The sequence below is a fragment of the Chanos chanos genome, chromosome 15, assembly GCF_902362185.1.
Source record: "Chanos chanos chromosome 15, fChaCha1.1, whole genome shotgun sequence".
Lineage (NCBI taxonomy): Eukaryota > Metazoa > Chordata > Actinopteri > Gonorynchiformes > Chanidae > Chanos > Chanos chanos.
In genome coordinates, this window is record NC_044509.1 from 13,272,209 (window position 1) to 13,292,169 (window position 19,961).

General features: G+C 43.0%; 1 protein-coding gene across 1 annotated transcript in view; it reads left to right on the top strand.

Annotated features, from left to right (window-relative positions):
- The window catches only part of auts2a (activator of transcription and developmental regulator AUTS2 a), a 273,349-nt gene that overhangs the window by 90,091 nt on the left and 163,297 nt on the right, over positions 1–19,961 (top strand). The window contains exon 3 of the mRNA XM_030792745.1: positions 17,270–17,371. Coding sequence (XP_030648605.1) covers positions 17,270–17,371 — 102 coding nt within the window. The remainder of the gene's footprint in view (positions 1–17,269; positions 17,372–19,961) is intronic.

A 19,961-nucleotide genomic window follows, 5' to 3' on the forward strand; every position in this document is an offset into this window, starting at 1 on the left:
TGGCATATAATTAATTATGAAATATATTTCCACATCTTCATACTGTATGTTTCATCTCTCTCTCTCTCTCTCTCTCTCTTTCTCTCTTTTTATTTCTATTTTTTACTTAACTAAGTTTTATGAACTATCTGAACCCCACCACCACCATCCCCTTTTAACTGGGGGACACTGACCAATCAGAAACTGAAAAAATGTTTTATAAATCAAAAGATTCTGTTTTGCATTGGAAATAGAAACTATTTACGGGAAAGATATATATATTAAAAAAATCCTTCATTTGAAAGGAACAGGCTTAAATTCCAATGATGCCGCGTTCGCAATTCGTGATGTGTTAACGTTACTGCAGTTCACTAGGGAAGCGTAAATTACTATTTCACAACAGTAATTTGTGCTGACTCAGTAGGGGCGACTACAGAATATAGCGGTCACTTTTCAGTAATGTGTAGTAAATGAAACAACTTTCAACTGGCTTTTCTTTTAATGGAGAAAATGAACACAGACACAGCTAAAAACTACAGGTTGCAGGGGTAAACCAGCTGCCACACCAGGCTTGCCTCACTAGCTCTCGCACCTGACTCGGTGGGTAGTAAACTGTGTAGTAAACGGAACGACTAGTTAGTGAAATCAAAGCCTATGTTGCAAACAGAATGGGCATTATTATCTCGTGGACATCCACAATGATATGAATCGATCTGAAGAAACATAGTGGCTGACGCACAGACACGTGGTGGGTTTTTTTCCCCGAATAATAATGGGAAACTTCAGGTAGAAGAGATATCTGTTTCCATCACATTATTTGTGCTTTCCCTAATAACGTATTTGGATTCGGGTACATCCCTACTTACAAACATATATTTTAGGTGCCGTGACCTAAATGTTCACCTAGGACAACCAAGAGTTGAAGAGGAGGTCCTACTTTGATGTGAGATGTTCTGAAATTCACATCAACTCATTCACAGCAGTTGATCTGTTTTTACCCTGCATTTTTAAACCAGTTCATAGTCATTGGAGTGGAAGAACACGTGCTTTTCAACTACATTATCTCCTTACACGTCACTGCTCTTTATGAAACATCAGAAAGTAGTAATCGAGTTTGTAGCAACTGAATAGTGATTGTCACTGAGGTTCTAGCCAAACATACCCCCTCAGCTGTTACCGTGTCCTCATCCCTGAGATCACTTTGTTTACAAATGCTAGCCAAAAAAATGGGCAACTCTAGTTACCCGACGCTTCCCCCTTTTTTCATGTGCTGCTGATGATACTGGGATGTTCATTGCTCAATTATGCTTTTAATTATTACTTTCAGTATACGCTGTATTTCTCTTTTACTTAGATGTTTACTTAGAATGAGTTACCTATATATATTCTCAGCCAGGAGATTGGTTTAATGTCAGATGGACTCGGTGGGTTAGGTTCTAGAAACGTGGACTAGCACTTCAGCTCTTCTCTGAATAACGCAGAGACTTTCTGTCGTCGTTTTGATTTTAGCGTAGGTTGGGGATTTTTTTTTTTTTTTTTTGGCATGCTCAGGTTCACCCTTCGTAAAAAGTAAAAGTTTATTTTAATACTTTGGGTGTTTTGTTTATGGTTCAGTTCCAGGATAAAAGCCTTTAGGACAAATGGTGTTTGTGTACCATTTCTGCCCTTCCTCTAAATTCTCTTTCCAAATATTCCTCTTCCTGCTCTTCCTTCTCGTCGTTATTGTTTGTGAATTGATTGATAATCTAACCTACTCCTGTATGTGTGCTTGACCTGTCAAAGGTTATGTACACAAAATCAGTTGCACATTCTTGTGCATATACAAGTGTACGCAAACAAGTGAATAGTTGGGGGGTTTTTTTGTGGTATGTGTTTATGGAGCCTATATTAAACTGACTTCATAATTACTTATGCGTGTTTGTAGGGTTGCATATATGCAAGCTACGTTTTTGTACACGCTTATGTGTGGCAAACTGGCCGAATGAAATGTTCATCCTCTACGTTATTTGGATTGGTTGATTGTTGAAAAGCAGAGAACATTTCGTGACGGCAGTGTGTTAGCGATCTGTGTGTGATCCAGTTAATGTGCTGCTGAGGAGAAACCGTAATTGATTGTCTTTTCATGTCTCCTTTTTATTTCCCTCCCCCCCCTTTTCCTCCATACGTTACCATCCCCCTCTCTGTGCCTTTCTCTGTTGCCTTTTGTGCTTCACCTCCTCTGAAGTATTATCATGTAGCACCCCCTGCAGGTCAGCATGGTGTTTAGTGGCATGACGTTTAGAGAAGCTTAGTATACTAGAACACCCACTTAGAAAGCCAACCAAAGCAGCGAGAGGAAGGGTGTGTATGTGTGTGTGTGTGTGCGCGCGCTCAAATTAATGCACTACACCGCAGTACAAATGAGAGGAAGTGGAGAGACCTGAAGAGAACTGCCTGTACTAGTGTGTGTGTGTGTAGCATTCATTTAATGTCTCATCTGCATGCTATGAGGTTTTAGGAAGGTGGATTTCAGGGTTTTGTTTTTGATTTGACGCTATTGTTCCGGAAGTATTGCTCATTGCTTTTTTGGTGTGTGATAGTGTTCTCATATGAATACCTGCTGTTGTATATATGCATATATATATATATATATATATAGAGAGAGAGAGAGAGAGAGAGAGATACACATATGGGTAGTGTAGTTTACAGAGGGATATTAGAACATTCCAGAATTGTTCTTTTGTCAGAGGCTGCATATGCCTTAGTTGCCTGTTTTAGTTGATGCACATTGGCCCGTTCTGGCTCTCGGCAGGCTGAGCTTGTAAGAACACAGAAAAGCCTTTTACCCTCCAAACCCCCTCATGGTTCTCTTCCACTTTTTTTTAAGTCTGTGCTTTTCGTTCCCTCTGATCCTTTCTTTTTTATTTCCTACTCTGTAGCTTTGGGGTTTAAAATAAACCTTGTGTATTTCTCATTTGCATTCGGCACACTGCTCCATAATTCATAAAACAATTGCCTTTCATATTCCCCCAGCCAAATCCAAACCTTCCACAGCACAAGTGTAGGTATGCCTTAAATCCCTGTCTTTTGGTCTCTGTTTGTGTGTGCGTGTGTGTGTGTGTGTGTGTGTGTGTGTGACAGAGAGAGGGGGAGCTTGGATCACATTTGTAAATTTTGTACTACATAGTCAGTGGTACAGCTGAGGGTTTTTTTGTTTTTTTTTTAAAAAGAAGGCTCTATCGTATTTGCTACATTGTGTTGGTCACAAAATATTAGCGAGGGGTGTTTTGTCTTCCTCGCTTGGGAAATTGATTTCCTGTCCAAGGTCATTGTGTTTTGAGGAAAAAATCTTTATTGTTACAAGCCTTTAGTGTTGGTACATCCGTTTTAGTCCTCTGTCATACTCATAATCTTTCTCTATCCAATATAAACACTGCAACACTGCAGTTTATTTAGATTATCCCAGCTGCTACAGAGACCATTAACTAGAGTGGCATTATACAACACTAAATTATCTTAGTTTTACTACTATATCGTAACGTAAGTTATCAGCGAAACCTCTTACTGCTCACGGATTAGGGCTGATAAGAAACTGTAGGAGCCCCGCACACATGTGCATATAATACAAACACTCTGTCATAGATTGTGTGTTCAGGCCCAACACTCAAACAGCTTGTCATTTCCCCTTGCTGATAAGTCAAAGCCAGCACAGTCAGAGTTAATCTTATCAGCGGCGGACAAGGTCTGGAGATGCAGGTTATCTCTCCATTCACCGTTCATTAGTTACGAAAGGGCTTAATTAGCCGCGATTGCCTCTCTGGCATGTATTTATGGCCGGCCAATTGATTGCGTTGGGAAATACATGTGGGTTTGCCAGCAATAACAAGTTAGCGTTGATAAGTGTGGGACTGTTGGCTCGCTGGGTGTTTGTGTAAGACTCATCCTGGAGACTGACTGCCAAAACGCAGAGGTCAAACATACATCATCTAATCAGCTCCCAGAAAAAAAAGAAAGAAAAAAACAGAGAAAGAAAAGAAAATAACAGAGAAAAAAGAAATACATGGAGTGTGAAGCTACAAAGTACTTTTTGGAACCGGTAAAGACCCTGTCCATATAAATGCGCGTGTTTGTGTTTGCCCATCTGTTTAAAAAGGCTGCATATTTTCACGCAGCAACTTTAAAACGATAACAGTGAATAAGAGAAAGAAATACATTTTTGGCTACATTTACATTTAGCGTAAGTGCCGTGTTCATCTTAGAACTCTTAACACAGTGTAGTTTAGTTTCTCATGAATCGACTGTGATTTTGACAGATGGAAAACATGATTACTGTTTGCTTGCCTTTCCCTTTGCTGTGGTGTAAGTAGTGCTGTTAGATACACAGCAGAGACACATGATTGGTCATCAGTTATGATTTCCTCAATAGCCCAGTGGGGGGAGACAGGAAGTGGGACAGCGGGAGGGGGAAGTGGTGCTGGGCAGAGAAGAGAATGCCTGCTGGGAAGGAGATGGCTTTCTCTGACACAATCCGACGGGAAGCCACGGGGTCTCCGAACGGAGGGGGTGGGGGTGTGGGGGGTGTATTTGACCTGTATCAAAGCTATTCAAACCCCCCCCCCCCCCCCCCCCCGTTTCATTCCTCACCTCACTCACATCTGCCCAGTGAAACAGCAAGACCGAATTACCAGCAAAAATTGTCCCGCGTAAAAAGTGAAAAAGATTTTTTTTTTTTTTTTTTTTTTAGAAGCCAAACAGCTACATTTATGTTGAAGTACTTATTTTTTTGTTGTTGTTTTTTTTGTATTTATTGACATGCGTGTTCAATCTCTGAATTCAGAAGATGTTCCGCAAGCTAGTCAGGCAGCTAGTAAAAATGTAACGTTTGTCTGGAGACGCTGGCCTTGAGGTTTTTTTTTGGGGTTTTTTTTCTGAGCGGCTGTTCTCTGCCTGCCTGCGTGGCTGGGACGAGCTTTCGGCCTGTCTAGCATTGTTTTACAGAGAGATTTATTGAGCCAAAGATAACAATGTGAGCTCTCTCTCTCTCTCTCTCTCTCTCCGTCCTTGCTCTCTGTTTTGACAGAGCTGACCTTGCCACTCCTGCAGAACGTATTCAGGTCGGCGGGCTCTGGTCCCAGACTGGGCTCCACCTGCCTTTCCAAATCCCTCTTTATCTCGAGCAAAGTCAGGTAACAGACTCTTAAAGGAGGTGATAGAGACATACACCGCATGAACTCACGATTTTTAAAACCAAGCACAGACACGCGGAGAAAATAATTGGACCTGTTGTGGATAGTGTGAGTTGTCAGAGACAAGGAACCTGAATGGAGGGAGCGGGTCTATTTAAATTGAATTAGTATCCTTTCGGGTGATTTAATGATGGAGCATGTTTGGTTAGGCGGTGTGTTCTCCGGAGGTGAATCTTCATGGCCGCACAAAGGAGTTGGGGGTGTGGGGCACGCACTTGCAGTAGGTGGAGCTCTTGTGTCGGATTTTGATGTCGGAATGTGATCCACCTGCTGGTAGAGGGCAGGACAGCTGCCTTTGTGAGCATGTGTGTGTGTGTATGTGTGTGTGTGTGTGTGTGTGTGTGAGTGTGGGTGTATGTTTGTGTGCATGAGAGGTGGTGTGATTTTGATACTTGTGCAAATGTATGCGATGTTCAGGTAACATACAGAATAGGAAGGATACTATAGGTTTCCATTGTTGTAGCAGTTGCACATTTCTTCAAGTAATGGATAATGAGTATTATATGTAAAGCAGTGGAACATGAAAATTGGTTTAACAAGTAATAATAAATGGTGGCATTTATGCCAGTGATTATGACATTTTGTGTGTGTGTGTGTGTGTTTGTGCGTGTGCGTGTGTGTGTGTGTAATTGGGGTGAAGGGAGGGTTGCACGAGGATGTCGATTAATTGCTACCTGTGACAGTTTGCCACGTCTCTCTCCCTGCTCCCTGACACTTTTCATGCGAGAGCAGGCATAAATTTATCCATACAATTTCTCTGCCTCTCGTCATGTTCTGCTTCCCTCCCTCCTTCTCTCTCTCTCTCTCTTTCTCCCTCCTCCCCGCAATCTACCGCAGGCTCTCCATCTCTGTGGCCTGTCAGCGTGCTTTTTCATTTGGCTTGTTGCTACAGGGGGCTCGGCGCTGGCAGATTACAACTCGGCAGCCAGTCATTTTCGATTTATCTGAGCCCCCTCCACACTCCCCCTCCATTCCTCCCCCCCGGCCCTGCCGAGCGCTCGGGCCGGCCTGCATCAATCCAGACACACACAGCAATTCCTCAGAAACCGCCACCCCACCCCCTCCTCCTCCTTTAGCTCTCCCTCCCCATCGTCCCCTTTTCGATCGGCGAGAAAATTTAGCTCACAAGCCCTGAGACAAAAAAGAAATATTGTGGCAGGGGAAGCATTTAAGTTGGAGGAGGCAGCCAGAGCTGTATTATTACTTAGGCCTCTGTCACCGGTGATGACCCTGGAGAGTGGAGAATATCGATCGCATGTCACTCAAGGCATTCAGCAGATTGCATTGACAAAGCTTGTCGGGCCCTTTAATAGCAAGGTTAGCAGCCTTGGCTGGGGCCCAGGAGAAAACTCTAACTGTGCCCCATTACATGGTGGCTTTTAACCGTTCCCTCGGTCCGCAGAGTGGATTGATAACAGTGAGGAAGTAATTTTACTCTCATAATTGCCTTCCTGTGGTTGACATTTGTGGCCCTAAGAGCCTGTAAAGGAAAAAAAAAAAAGAAAGGAAGAAAGAAAGTCTGTCAGAGGCAGGCAGGCAGAGAGAAGAAGGCCAACATTGTCTGGATGTGCTTAGGACATGAAAAAAAAAAAGAAAGAAATCAGAGGAGTGGAAAAAAAAAAAGGAAAAAAACAAAACAAAACAAAACGGACAACATGCTAACAAAAATGTGGCACGCTAAACTAAATAAAGCATAAAAAAAGAGAGACAAGAAAAGAAAAGAAATACAGAAGATGAAAGGAAACACATAAGTGTGATTTATGGTTGGAGAGGAAGTCCATTACTTTGCAAGAGGAAGCCTAGACCAAAACAAAAACAGAGCAGAGGGCATGCTTTTCAAAGCAGGTCAAGCATTTCTGCTCTCTCGCTAAAGATGGCTGATAGCCTTTGAACATGCTCTGGAGAGAGAGAGAAAGAGAGAGAGAGAGAGAGAGAGGACAAAAAAAGAAAGAAAGAAAAGAAAGAAGTAAGAAAAATACAGAGCAATCTTAATTTTCCTATGATTCAATGCTTAACCGGGAAGGATGAGGCCTGAAATGGGAGCAACTGTTGGCAACTGATTTCGAACCGGGACTGAAGTGTAACTGCTCCCCTGGGTGTTGTAATTTGCTATGGCCACAGGTGGGAAGTCTCTTCCTGAAGGTTGTCTGGACCTCTGTGAGGTGCTGACAGGCCTCCAATGGTAGGTAGCTATTTTAAGGGCTGTGTAAATCGTAACAGCTGAAACTAACTCTGATCATTTGCAGCCTGCATTTTTACTCACGCAGAGAACCATAAGCATCAGCTAGTTTGGATTATCCAAAACGACCAGGTCAGGTAATGATAACTGCAGTCTTATATTTCCGCTGGTGATGCTCCCAGCGTTAAGAGTATCCACGACCATCTATTTTTGACTTGTCCTGTTTTTTTTTTGTTTTTTTTTTTTTTGAGAGGAGGCACTCTATCTTACATGTGATTTTAACTACATTGGTAATAATGAATGCATTCAAAAATAAGCATTAAGCATTTTAAGTAGCGCAGACTGACGCTGAGAGCCGGTATCAGCTAGCCAAGCTGCTAACATGCTAACTATGGTCAACAATTAATTTACAGCCCGTTTTAAGTGCCAGCTGAGTTGTAAAATAGCCTTAATATTTTGGTGCTCCAATCAATATAATTGGAGGGAAAAGGGTTCATGTTTTCTTTTAAGTCATTTCTTAAAAAGGAGCCAGTGAAAATAAGCAGCGGGAATGAGCCATGCATTGCTATTCCTTAAATGTACATTTAGCAATTAGCGTAATTGATCATGATGCATGCATTTAATGATGTGGTTGGCAACCTACACAAAAAAGCATGCTTTTGGCTCCTTAATCTCATCTTGTAACTTAAAGTGAATTTGTTGTGAATTTAAATTAGGCGGTTCAATGTAATGGTTTTTATTAACATTGACTTTCGAGATTAGCCTTGGCTTTTTGGCCTTCGAGCCAATGACCTGATGACCTGCCAATAGGGAAGCTGTGGATTGTGTTGGTAGATTTTTCTTTTTCTCTTTGAGCCGGTATAATCCTCCTTCAATGAGGGAGAAGAGCCAAACTCCAGATAGAGAGAGACAGGCTTGTGTTTGTTTCTCCCTTGACTCAGTCGAGGGCAACACCTCAAATACACATCACATGGAGCACCTGGTCCCCAGAGGTCACCTCCACCTTGCTGGGAGGAGATCAGAGGCTCTCCTGAGTTCCCCCTCGCTCTGTTTAACACACTTGGCACTGAGGATGGCCAAGCTGCCACAAGCACCTAATTACATGTCTGTATCCTCCTATCTCCATATGTGGCCTGTTTATCTGTTGCACATTTATCTAAAGCGCTCAACTGTTGACACTTTGCCACATCCACTCAGTGGACAGTCGAAAAACCATGAAATGAAAGATGATCAACTCATTTTTCTGCTCATACTCCGCTCGCGACATAATCTTAATTGGGACATTGCAGCCAATCATTGAAATGTCAACGAACTAAACAGACGTGGAGTCAGGAGGAAAAAAGATCTGCTCTCTTAGACTGTAAAATGTGCTGACACTCGCCGAGTCGGATTGAAATGGAATCATTTGATAGTCAAAAAATAACTTAAAGGACTCGCGTGATTAGCGTCGCCTTCTTTTCCGTGACGGCGCCGACGATTAGAGAGAACGTAAACCTTCCAACTTACGGTTGTGACACTTGTGGTTTGAACTTGTTTATCAGTGGTGAGAGCATTGAGGTGTAAACAGCAGAGAGGCACAGTATCACTATCTGCCCAGAGATTAAATCAGCTGTCGTCACATGTCAGTCTTACGTGGCCGCGGCAAAAAAAAAAAAGCGCGACCCTGATTAAATATCATTACAGGGTAATGTAACGGCAATAAATGCAGTGTCAACAACCTACTCCCATTTCCTCCCTCACTGCTTACGACCCCAGTAATCCTTTTACCTCAGTGAATGTAAAGCAGCTCTGGATGTAACCAAAAGCCAGCTAGTCGATATAAGATGGCTTCTTCTTCCATTTTGATAGGCGTGCTTGCTTTCACCTCATATGGGTCCTTATGAAATATATCCTGCGATCGGATGCTAATGTATAATCCAATTAGCCATCTTATTCTCAGTCACTTTCACACAATATGTCGCACTCCATTTGTCATGGAGGCCTGTCTCTTGAGAGACAGAATGTAATACCTCTTCAATTCAATCTGCATTACTCATTTGCTGTGGTATATTTACCGTATTATTGCTCAGATAGCAGATATCCACACAACTCTACGCATATTTCCAAAATGGTGACCTATTTAACTCACCTGTCTTCATTCCCAGACAAGACAAAACTACCACCATGCTAACATTTTGCCAAAATAAAAAAAACCAAAACAGGTATTACTTTGTACCAAAGTGCTCTTGTTTCAAACCCCGCCCTCCCCCACCTTTTTTAGTTTCTACAGCGCCACAGTCATGCCACATTATTCCTGTAACATCAAAAAAAAGCCTCTTTTTTTTTCGAAACTGGAAGCGTTTGTTTATCATATTACCGCCACACATGAGCCGCGCGCGCGAGTTTTGACCTGGTGTTAAGTGTCCGCGCTAAATTTCATTGCCTCCATCTACTGGAAAGGCCTGCCAATATACTGGCAGTGAATTCCTAGAGGAAAATAAATGGTAATAAAAAAGAGAAATGATAGCCCCTGCAAGCCAAGAGGAGAGCTTTTTTTTTTTACCCTATCCCTCTCTCTCTCTCTCTCTCTCTCTCTTTTTATTGAGGTTAGCCAGAGCTTGGAGATGTGACTTGGCACACATACTGAAGCTTAGCGAGATGGCAAGCTCTGAAAGCTGATATCCGAGTAACGGTTCCATGGCTGGGATTTTGGGGGTCTGGGGATAATATAATTAATTGCACACAAATTTCTTTGATGAATAGTTATGCTGTGATAAGGACAAGGCCCAGCAGCTTAAGATCCCAGTCTCGCTGCGTAGCCGCTGCATTCTGGGAAAGAACTACCATCATCCCCTGATCCACAGTTGGCTCATCTTCATTTGATGAACACCAGACATAACATAACAGCAGATACTGTGTGCGTGTGTGTATATGTATGTGTGTGTGTGTGTGTGTGTGTAAGTGTTTGTGTGTTAACACACTTGTGTGGGTGGGTCTATACTTTGGTGTACTGCAGATGTGTGAGCCGGGGGTTTTCAGTGTGGGAGGGGTTGATCTTTTATTGGCACACAGGGGCACCATAACAACATGCTCAGATATGATCTGAGAGGATTGAGCTTTCCTACTGCTCATAACAGCCAGCTCTTCTACTATGCACTTCAGTTCATTATTAAATCTGGGAATTGTCCCCATATATCAGTATGCGAGACCAGAGCATTATAGAGCCATTTGTTAAAAAGGTAATGCACATGATAGGAGCACACTGCCTGAAGATGGATGTTAAAAGCATATTGATTTGTCTATAATGTCATCGTATATCACGTTTTTTTTTTTTTAAATCTTTATATAGATGCATTCTCAGGTTTGTCCTTAAGGCTTTGACTCTGCTTGAGTACACCAAGCCCTTTTTGTACGTGACGAGATTTAGACTGCACTCTGAACTATGATGTTTTTTTTTTGTTGTTTTGTTTTTTTTTTTTTTTCCCCTTTAACTCCTCTTGTCCTCTTCTCCTCTCCTCCATTCATCTGCTGCTCAGGGTTCATTTGCCTTCGGGCTGGTATCGAGAGCTGCTCCATTGCTTTTGTGATAGCGTCGCATTCTGACACGGGCGAGTATAATGCACTTTTAATCCTCTACTCTGGACTAAGCTAGTCTGGGAGAGGGGCATTAAAACACTGGATTTTCCCGCCACTGCCGGAATATTGTCTGACAAGGTCATCAGAGGTCATAGCGTCACTTGAGTCTAATGGCATGGGAGAAGTGAGGGAAGTGGAGCGTTTCCATGGTGATCGCACCGAGGGTAACACGAGATGCTGATGAAAGCTGCAATATTTGCGCTGAACCGTCGGTGACATTTAGGAAAGGTTGTCACTGGCAACTTTTAGCTTAAGGGGTTGAGTATATATGTCAAATGAGGGGGAAATGAAGTGCGGGGGGAAGGGGGGGGGGGGTTTACACACCCCCACCCTCAGTTTTTAGTCACCGAGTTTGGTAACTTCAACCACTCCATTGTCATAACGTTAGAGTAAGACAAACAAGCACTGGGGCCCTTTAGCCCGACCCCAGCCCTGATTCTCACTGACAGGCTGCTACTTTACATCGGGCGCGATGCGGGCAGCCTGTCCTGGGCTGTTAAAACCTCCGGGCCTCAAAGCCAAATAGAAGGTCACTGCAGGGCCGCATGGGCTGGCCGTGTGACACAGCGCCTGTCCAAGCAAATGACAGAAAATTCACAAAGCCACCGCAACGGCTCTGACAGTCCCTGCGTTCTCCTGTCACACGACGTAAGTCGTCAGGAGAAACGCGCTTCACGTTAACCGCGCCTAACAGTTTCCAACTGTTACCGTCTGCCAGGAACCGTCTGGCCTTGGCCCGATTGGACCCCTGGGTTCTCACGTAAGGAGCTCGTAAAAAGGATCTAATGCGAAACGTTCGTCAAAAGCCTCGTCGTTTTTAATGTTTTAGAATTATCCGGAAGGATGCAAAAGTAACACAGCAGCCCGTCGACACAATACTGAATCTTCCTAACTGCTCTGTTTGGGTGTAAGCCAGCATTAGTTTGTACAGATTGTGATTTTTTTTTCTTTTTTTTCATGTACAGATTATTCTTCCCTTTGGGGTAGTGTCTATTCCAGCATTTAAATAGCCTTTATATATGAAGCCCTGATGGTGGCAGAGGGGAGATATTTAAAGTGTAGTCACTGGAAACTAAGGGATTTGACTGTGCGGCAGGGAAATAGACAATTTATTGTAAGCAGCCTAGCAAGCTAGTGGATAATCTATAAAACTTTCATGGTAGTCCCTCGGTGGCAGGCAGCCATAAAACTTCCCCGAATGAGGGACTTGTTAATTTACTTGTTAAAGCAAATTAAAAATTTATAAGCGCTTTTAGGTAAATGAGATCCTCTTTCATTGCAGCCCTTGTGGGATTTTTTCTCTCTCTCTCTCTCTAGAATCCTTAGAGGGCAGGTTGGCTGTTCAGAGACACCACAGTAGAACAATAAAAGCTGTTAAATTGTTCCAGGTTTATTACTGCTGTGCTCTGCAGCTGCTGTTCTGCGTAACTAAGGGAGACCAGGAGCCGATAGCAACAGAATCCCGGCGGCCTGCATTGAAAGCAGAACCTAGCCTTTCTTTATCCAAGGGGTGGGGAGGGAGGGGGGGGGGGGGCAACACTGAGGGTGGAAAAAAAAAGGGGGGGGGGGTTGATGTTGTATGTCAGTGCATAATACATTTAAAAGCCTGGTGTGGTTGAGAAAAGTTAGCAGGCTACTTTTGTGTTTGATTGCATGCATTTGCTGAAGTAGCCCTTGGGAATAGGTCAATAGACTTGTAAATTCCTGCATAACAGCAGCAAGCACTTTTCAGTAAGTGGGTAGAGAATATAATTGAGTACATGTGTTAACTGTAATCCTATAAAACCTTCAAAGGCAGTCCAGGCATGCACTGGGTATATTTCTAGGCTACCCCGCCCCCCAACCCCCTACCCCACCCCCTCTAGAGTATCCACTATCGAGAATATTTTTGATGGAATTACCGAATTCTTTTATCCCAGTGTAGTTTCATCACATCCCTAACATGTCTTGCACTTTCCTATTGTTCTGCAAAGCTCTGGAACAGCAGACCTTCCATCTTCTGTCCACTTAGGACGGAATAGCATCCAAAGAAACTTGTGTCAGCATTGCTGCTGATGCAGTAATTTCTGGCCTCGCATTGAGTATGCTCACATTCTTACATGAGGTAAAATGAATATTGCTAGCACTTCCTTTATTAATATCTATATGATGCGAGTTTAAAAGACTTCTCCAAGAGTAGTTAAGTGGGACCCTCACAGCCCATTCATTTAAGGAATGGCTATAAAACTATCTGCTATATTGCAATTTTAAGACATCTCAAGCTGTGTCTCGGAGACACCGGCTGTAAAACAGTTTTGCTTACGTACTGTGGAGAGAGCTCTAACTGTTGCTTAGCTTTGGCTGACAGGTTAGCGTAAAATCGTCATAAATCCAGATATGGACTCTGTCTGATGCCTGGCTTGTGTATGTTTTTTAAGAGCTGCAATGAATTAAAGTGGGACTTTAGTGCTTGCCTATCGGGTGTGAATCTTTGTTTTTATAAGGCACAGTGGGATGGAAAACACCACGGCACGTTTGATATGCAGTCAAAGTCGCCGTTATGCTTGGACTCCGTTGACGCCATCGGAAACTCAGTCCTTCCATTTACTTATTGAGCCGCCTCGGATATTTGCTTAGCGCCCTGTGATTACGGCATTGTTAAAAAAAAAAGTGCTATTTATAATGTAAGCTATTAAGTCTTTCCAGAGTTTGAGTAATCAGAGGGTTAAAACTCTGCACAGGTCTGTTTGACCTTTTTATGGGAAAGGCGAAACGAGTAGCTCATTCCATTACTGCTTCACATCAAAGACTTGGCGGCATAAATGAATCGTTAATAGTGTGGAGGTTTTGGGTTGATCGCTGCCAGAGAATCATGCTGACTGCTTATTGAAAACAGTTGTTAATTCTATACTTCAATAAATTCAGACCGAGGGAAGAGGGGGGGAAAAAAAATCTCCCCTAACACGGAACAGATTGGGGGAAAACAAGACCTCACTGTGTTGAAATTAATGGCAGATGCACTTACTGGTAGTTTAAATGTTTCATTAGACGCTAATGTCTTGCTGTGTTTTTAATTGTTGAGAAATTAGCCGCTAGAATATTAAAACCATCTGTTTGTTATCTTCCTGCAGGGGGAATCTTTATCCAGACACTGTAGCTGTGGCCGTTTATGTAGTTTATCCTTATGTTGCAACCTGATGAAACTGTCACTCTTAATTAATGTAATTGCACTTACATAAACAGTACGCATGCATATACACATACACACACATACACACACTCACTACAGTCTTGGGTATCAGTGCTGAGGGGTCCAGTGCAGGGGAGTACGTAAAAAAAAAAAAAGCCGATTAAAAATGAGATGAAATTTTAAACGACCGTATGAAGTAATGAACGCACTCACTCGGTTGACGTCTCCTGAATGATAGGCGAGAGAAGAAGAAGAAGAAGAAAAAAAAACGGACCGGTTTATAGACCCAACTGGTTTATTCATTAGATTTATCTGCCGAGGGCGGGAATCCAATCTCAGCAGAACTTTTTGATGACGGTAATTTATCGTGACCACTAGGATTTCTTCCCCCTGCTTAACACATCCATTTATCACGGCACTAAAAAATGACTCTGACGCCACAAAAGGGAACAATCCACACCTTTGAAAAACGTTAATTCTTTAAAGCAATTTAAGGAGCTTTAAAAGAAATTAAACAGAGGGACACGTTTGCAAATCATAGCAGAACATGGCCTGGCCTTGTAAGACCCGTGAAAGATTTAGACGTTATTGAATTGGTTTTAGTGTAGACAGACATAAGTCCCTGCACTTCGAAGCCAGGAAAATATTTGATTATGATTTGGTTTTGCTCTCCCCTTCCAATCCCTTCATTTCGAGACATGTACTCTATCACTTGCTCCGTTTCACCTTCAGGAGAGAGAGACAGAGAGAAAGAGAGAGAGAAACAGAGAGACCACAATTCACTTGTAACGTCAGGTCCAATAGAAGCGGTTAAGCTAATGCATCATTAACGTCCGTGCTTGTTTTTTCAACATGCGAGTTTACAGAATCTAATCTGGTCTGTCTAATCTGAAACTGCCAGACAGGTTGTGGTCGATGGAGCACATTACCAAGCCTTGTATGCAGTATGGCTGACACGCGTCATGACAGCAGGGGCTAATGAGTGGTGCTGATGATGCTTATTTCACGATTTGACTCTATGTTAACCGCTCCTCCTCTGGGCGTGTTCTGGACCCCCCCACCCCAGCCCCCCAACCCCGCCCAGTTTCGTTAACGTGACAGAGACGCGGTTCAGGCCAGGTCATTTCCCCCGACAGGATGATTAGTGGGTCGGGGCGTTGTCACGGTGACATTTTCGACGGTTTAATTGAAGATGGGGCGTTCTTTTAGCTTTATGTGAGCGGTTCACAACAATGTCGGTGTACGATCTATGGCTGTAATTTAATGGAAAGGTTAGGCCAAGGTCATTTGTGGAATAAGACATATATATTGTCAAATATTTGCATCATGGACTGTAGCTACTCGGACTATATCAGCACGAATGCACATATATGTAACCTCCACCTTAGTATGATGTAGGATCAGTTTGATGTGACTTTCCGCAGAAGGAGGGTAGGACGAAAAAACTCCCTTTTTAATAATGGTTTGGCTTTTTAGGGATTGTGTTTGAAGTGACTACTACAGTCACTCTTGCTGGATTTCATTTTCTCTCCCTCTCTCTCTCTCTCTCTCTCTCTCTCTCTCTCTTTGTCTGTCTTTCTCTCTCCGTCTCTTTGTTTCTGTCCTTTCTAGTATCTTCCTGCGGCCTCCCTCTGTTTCTTGAAGTCCTATTATGTGTAGACTTGGATTCTTCTCTTGTCCTCTTTTTATCCCTGCGTTTATTTCTCTCAGAGTGGTCTGTGCCTCTGATCATGGGAGGATATTGGTTGAACTAGCTTCTTCTTTCTCCCACTGTGGAATTCTCCCAAGGAGAGGCCTTCTTTCACATAGCTAATGGCTAAAGAAAGGGAGCGGTTTCGTTTTAATTATGTTCTTTACTCAAGGGCCTTTCACCAAGCCCCCACATCCCTCCTCTACTCCTTTAATAACCCACAGCCAGCATCAGTGAAAAGAAATATTCCCCTAACCCTCTCCCTCACTCTTAGTCGCCCCCCCCCCCCCTCCTCCTCCTTTGTTATGTTCTATCAAATTGATCCTGTATTTTTCTTTCAGGGAGAGAAATGGACATTAAGAGAGAGAGAGAGACAGACAGACAGACAGACGGACAGGGAGACAGAAAAAAAAAATAGGGAGATGTGAAGGATTGCACGAGAAATGGAGGGAGAGAGTTGTATCTCTCCATCATGGAAAACAACCCCCCTGTGTGCTATGCACCACTCTGCTTTTTCTATTAGGTGCTATTTCAGCCGTTTACTACTCTGCTCCATTCTCTCTCATAAATTTATGTGTGCGTTTTTTTTTTGTTGTTTTTTTTTTGTTTTTTTTTTTATGCGCTTTGAAATGTAGCCTGAGAGGCTTGGCAGGGACACGAGGCTGGAAAGAGTGCGTCTGAGGAGACTTCTTTGGACATAAATTGCAGACCCTGACGACAGTTGCCTGGTCCCTTGAGTCAGACACTGTTCTTCAGACTTTAGTGGGCTCAGATGCTTTTGGATCACTCATCATCCTGCCTTCTCTTTTAGCTCTTTCTCTCTTTCTTCTCTGTCTCTGTCTCACTTTCTCTGTTGTTTTTTTTTCTCTCTCTCTCTTCTCTTTCTCTTTCTTTTTCTCTTCCTTTTTTCATGATTTTTGTGTCTGGAAGAGGACACCTGCTGGGCCCCTGTAGTCTCCCGCAAAGGCAAAGTGTCTACTGGAAAGGAAAAGACTACTTTGATGTTTTGGGACATTTTATTTCCTTCACTCTGTTTTCTTTCTTTCTTTCTTTCTTTCTTTTCTTTTTTTTTTTTTTTTTTTTAGGCAGTTCATTTGGTGATATCTGATCCTTCTACAGCTGTCATCAGCTTGGAGTGAATCCCTCGTAGGATTCTCTCCAAGCCTCAGACACAGCGATATGGAAATAAAGCCAAGTAGCTTATCATTCAGTTGTCATATATCATCTGCAAAGTCTATAGGAAATACCTGAAAAAAAAAAAATGCTTGACTGTTAACATGCTGTTATTTGGAACAGCAGTGGATCTGCCCTCTTTCTCTGTGTTTAGAAATTGTTTCTAGGTACATTCTAGTTCACTTCCAAGGCCACTTGCGTGTGTGTGCTTCATGGCGTTTTCTAACTCTGTTTCGCAGCTGAAGCCGGGACAGAACAGCTGTAAGGACAGCGACAGTGAGAGTGTGAGCGGAGAGTCCAAACCCTCCATCAGGAGCAGCTCCAGAGACAGGCTGACTGACGTAAGTGACCCAAAACCGAACCTCTCATATCCCCACAATAACATTGCTCTTCCTTTAGTGCTGAGAACCGCCATCACAATATAAGTCATTTCAGGTCTTTTGCCAGAAGAGTGCCTCACACTAAATTCAGCTAAGTTATGTTTTGACTCCCAGTCATGCACCACTGATTCCTAAAATTTACATCATCACTTGTCAAAAAACTGTTTAGTTATGGAATGGGTTCAAAGCTCCAAGCACAACAATTCCAATATTATAATATTTACAAGAACTAATGTGTGTTTGTGTATTTTGTAGAATTATTAATGACCTCTTCTCCGGTTTAAATTTTCCATGAAAAGCCACTAGACACACTAGGATAACTGTGTTAGGAAAAGAATTACCTGACATTAAAGTTTTATACAGCCAAATGCCAGTGGTATTATTTTATAGAGCTTATGTTTCGCCTGTCTTCCATCTTCACTTTCGAAATTCGATAAATGCCTTTATTCAAACCTTTGAATGTTTATGATGAAGGTAAGTAGTAACTGTTTGTGTTAAATTCTGTGCCTCTTCCCCAGTGTAAATAATTATCATCAAACAGATAAGTGTAGCATGTCATACCCAGTTTTTTTGTCACACGCTTTTTTTTTTTTTTTTTTATATTTCCAAGTCGTGTGAATTCATTCAGTATTGGCCCAGAGCGTTACTGTGAACCTTATCTTCCGTCCCGATCTTAACGGACGTGGCCCTTTGCCAGGAGGAACAATGGGATGGGAATTTGTGTGTTCGCCAAAGACCGTTGTGTCTTTGTGTGTTGTCTTTGGCGTTTTCGTCAGGTGCGCCACACTGTTTGGGTTCTCCACACCCTCAGGTCTGGCTCCAGGGCTGCCAGCCTGTTTGTGCTGGGCAGACGATAAGGACATCCTATTTATTCAGTCGGCTCTGCCCGTACACGGTGACTCAGTCAGGGCCTGCGCCGTGGAAGTGGAACGGCCTCTTGCCGGTTCCGCCGACTTGTTTTGAAAGAGGAGTCCCACGCTCTCCGACTCGCATCATGCTACACGCGTCACCTCGACCAGAAGTGTTAGCTCTCCAAAACCGTTGCCGCTACGATCGGCTCTTAAACCTCATTCCGAGCGGGTTGAAGCGGCCAAGCTCAGCATTTAGCGGCACTCTGGTTATTTCTCTAGGTTTTACTCACTGATTCCGGCAAAACATTTCGTATTCACCACGAAAAGTCCCTCTACCCGGTACCACACCATGTCTCCCTCGTCATTTTTACTAGAAGACAGTGTTTATCTGTGCTTCAGGGGGAAAAAACGTATGAGGTGTAAGAGAGCGTTGTTGGAACAAGGTGAACCGCAGTTGAGTTTTCCCTCTGCTCCTGTTTTTCTTCCCTTTTTTTTTTTTTTTTTTGCGGGGGGGGGGGGGGGGGGGGGGGGCGCTGGTTTAGCACCGAGTCAAGACTTCCGAGGAAGCTATCAGATATCAGCGGTAATTAGAGCTGTCAGCCGGAGGGCAAGGCATCGCGGAGACAGACACGGCAAAGCAAGCCAAGCGCAACCGCTCCTGCGTGTAGCCATAGGATGCTCGACCAGCCATGAAATGAAATAAGTAATTTAATGTTGACATCAGAAATTGAAATGATACCTGCTGCTCTTCGTCATGCCGTTGCAAAAAGCCCCGATGTAATAACGGAGACAAATAAGGCAAAGAGTACCACGCCCGCCGTGGCTGCCGGTCGCCGTAAGGAAGAGCCACACCTCAGTGTATGTAAATACACAAAATCATGCAAATGATAGATGTGTCAGGATAAACATACCGATAAAAGTTCAAGGCTGTTTGATCTTATTTTACTGTGTCAAACACGGTCCAGGATGTGTAGTAGGCCCCTGAGGGCCACCTGTTACCGGCCTCTGTTTTCATCTTTCTGTTGGACAGCATCCAAACATGTGAGGTGTGTATCAGTGTATCGCCTTTCGTTTGAAGTTAGTTATTTTCTTGCATATTCTAATGGAGTGTAACCAAAAAAACCTGCCGTGCAGATACTCTGTTGTTATACATGGGTGGAGAAGGCAGAGATACGCAATTCGCAAACTTAAACTTGGCATAGCACTGAACGTAAACCAACATGTAAAGTTGTTTTAACCCAGAAATAAAAGTAACCTGACAATAAGGTAAAACCCCTATGCCCACTGGGTTAGAAGCACAACCTAAGCTTGCTGAGAGAAACATTTTACCCTGTCCCACGCATGTTCAATAACGACCCAAAGCGGATCGTTTAAAACACTCAAATTGGACTGTTTTTGACCTCCAAAGTTTTACGAGTTCCGAGTTAAAAACAAAAATATCAGGACCTTTTCTTGTCGAGTACTTTTTACTTTTTTACTTTTTTTTAGCTTTTGCGGAGTGTAATATACACTCTCTTTACTTGGCTTTTGAATATACTTCAGAAAATTGCCGTGGTGTATCGCGGCCTCAGCAGGATGGTGAAAACATATTACTGTGTCTCCCGGTTCTGGATATTTCCGGAAACCCTCTGCCGTCTTGAAGGGAGCTGCTGAAAGCTCCCTTGTTTGACAGACTCTTTTTGCCTGGCTTGTCACTTTAG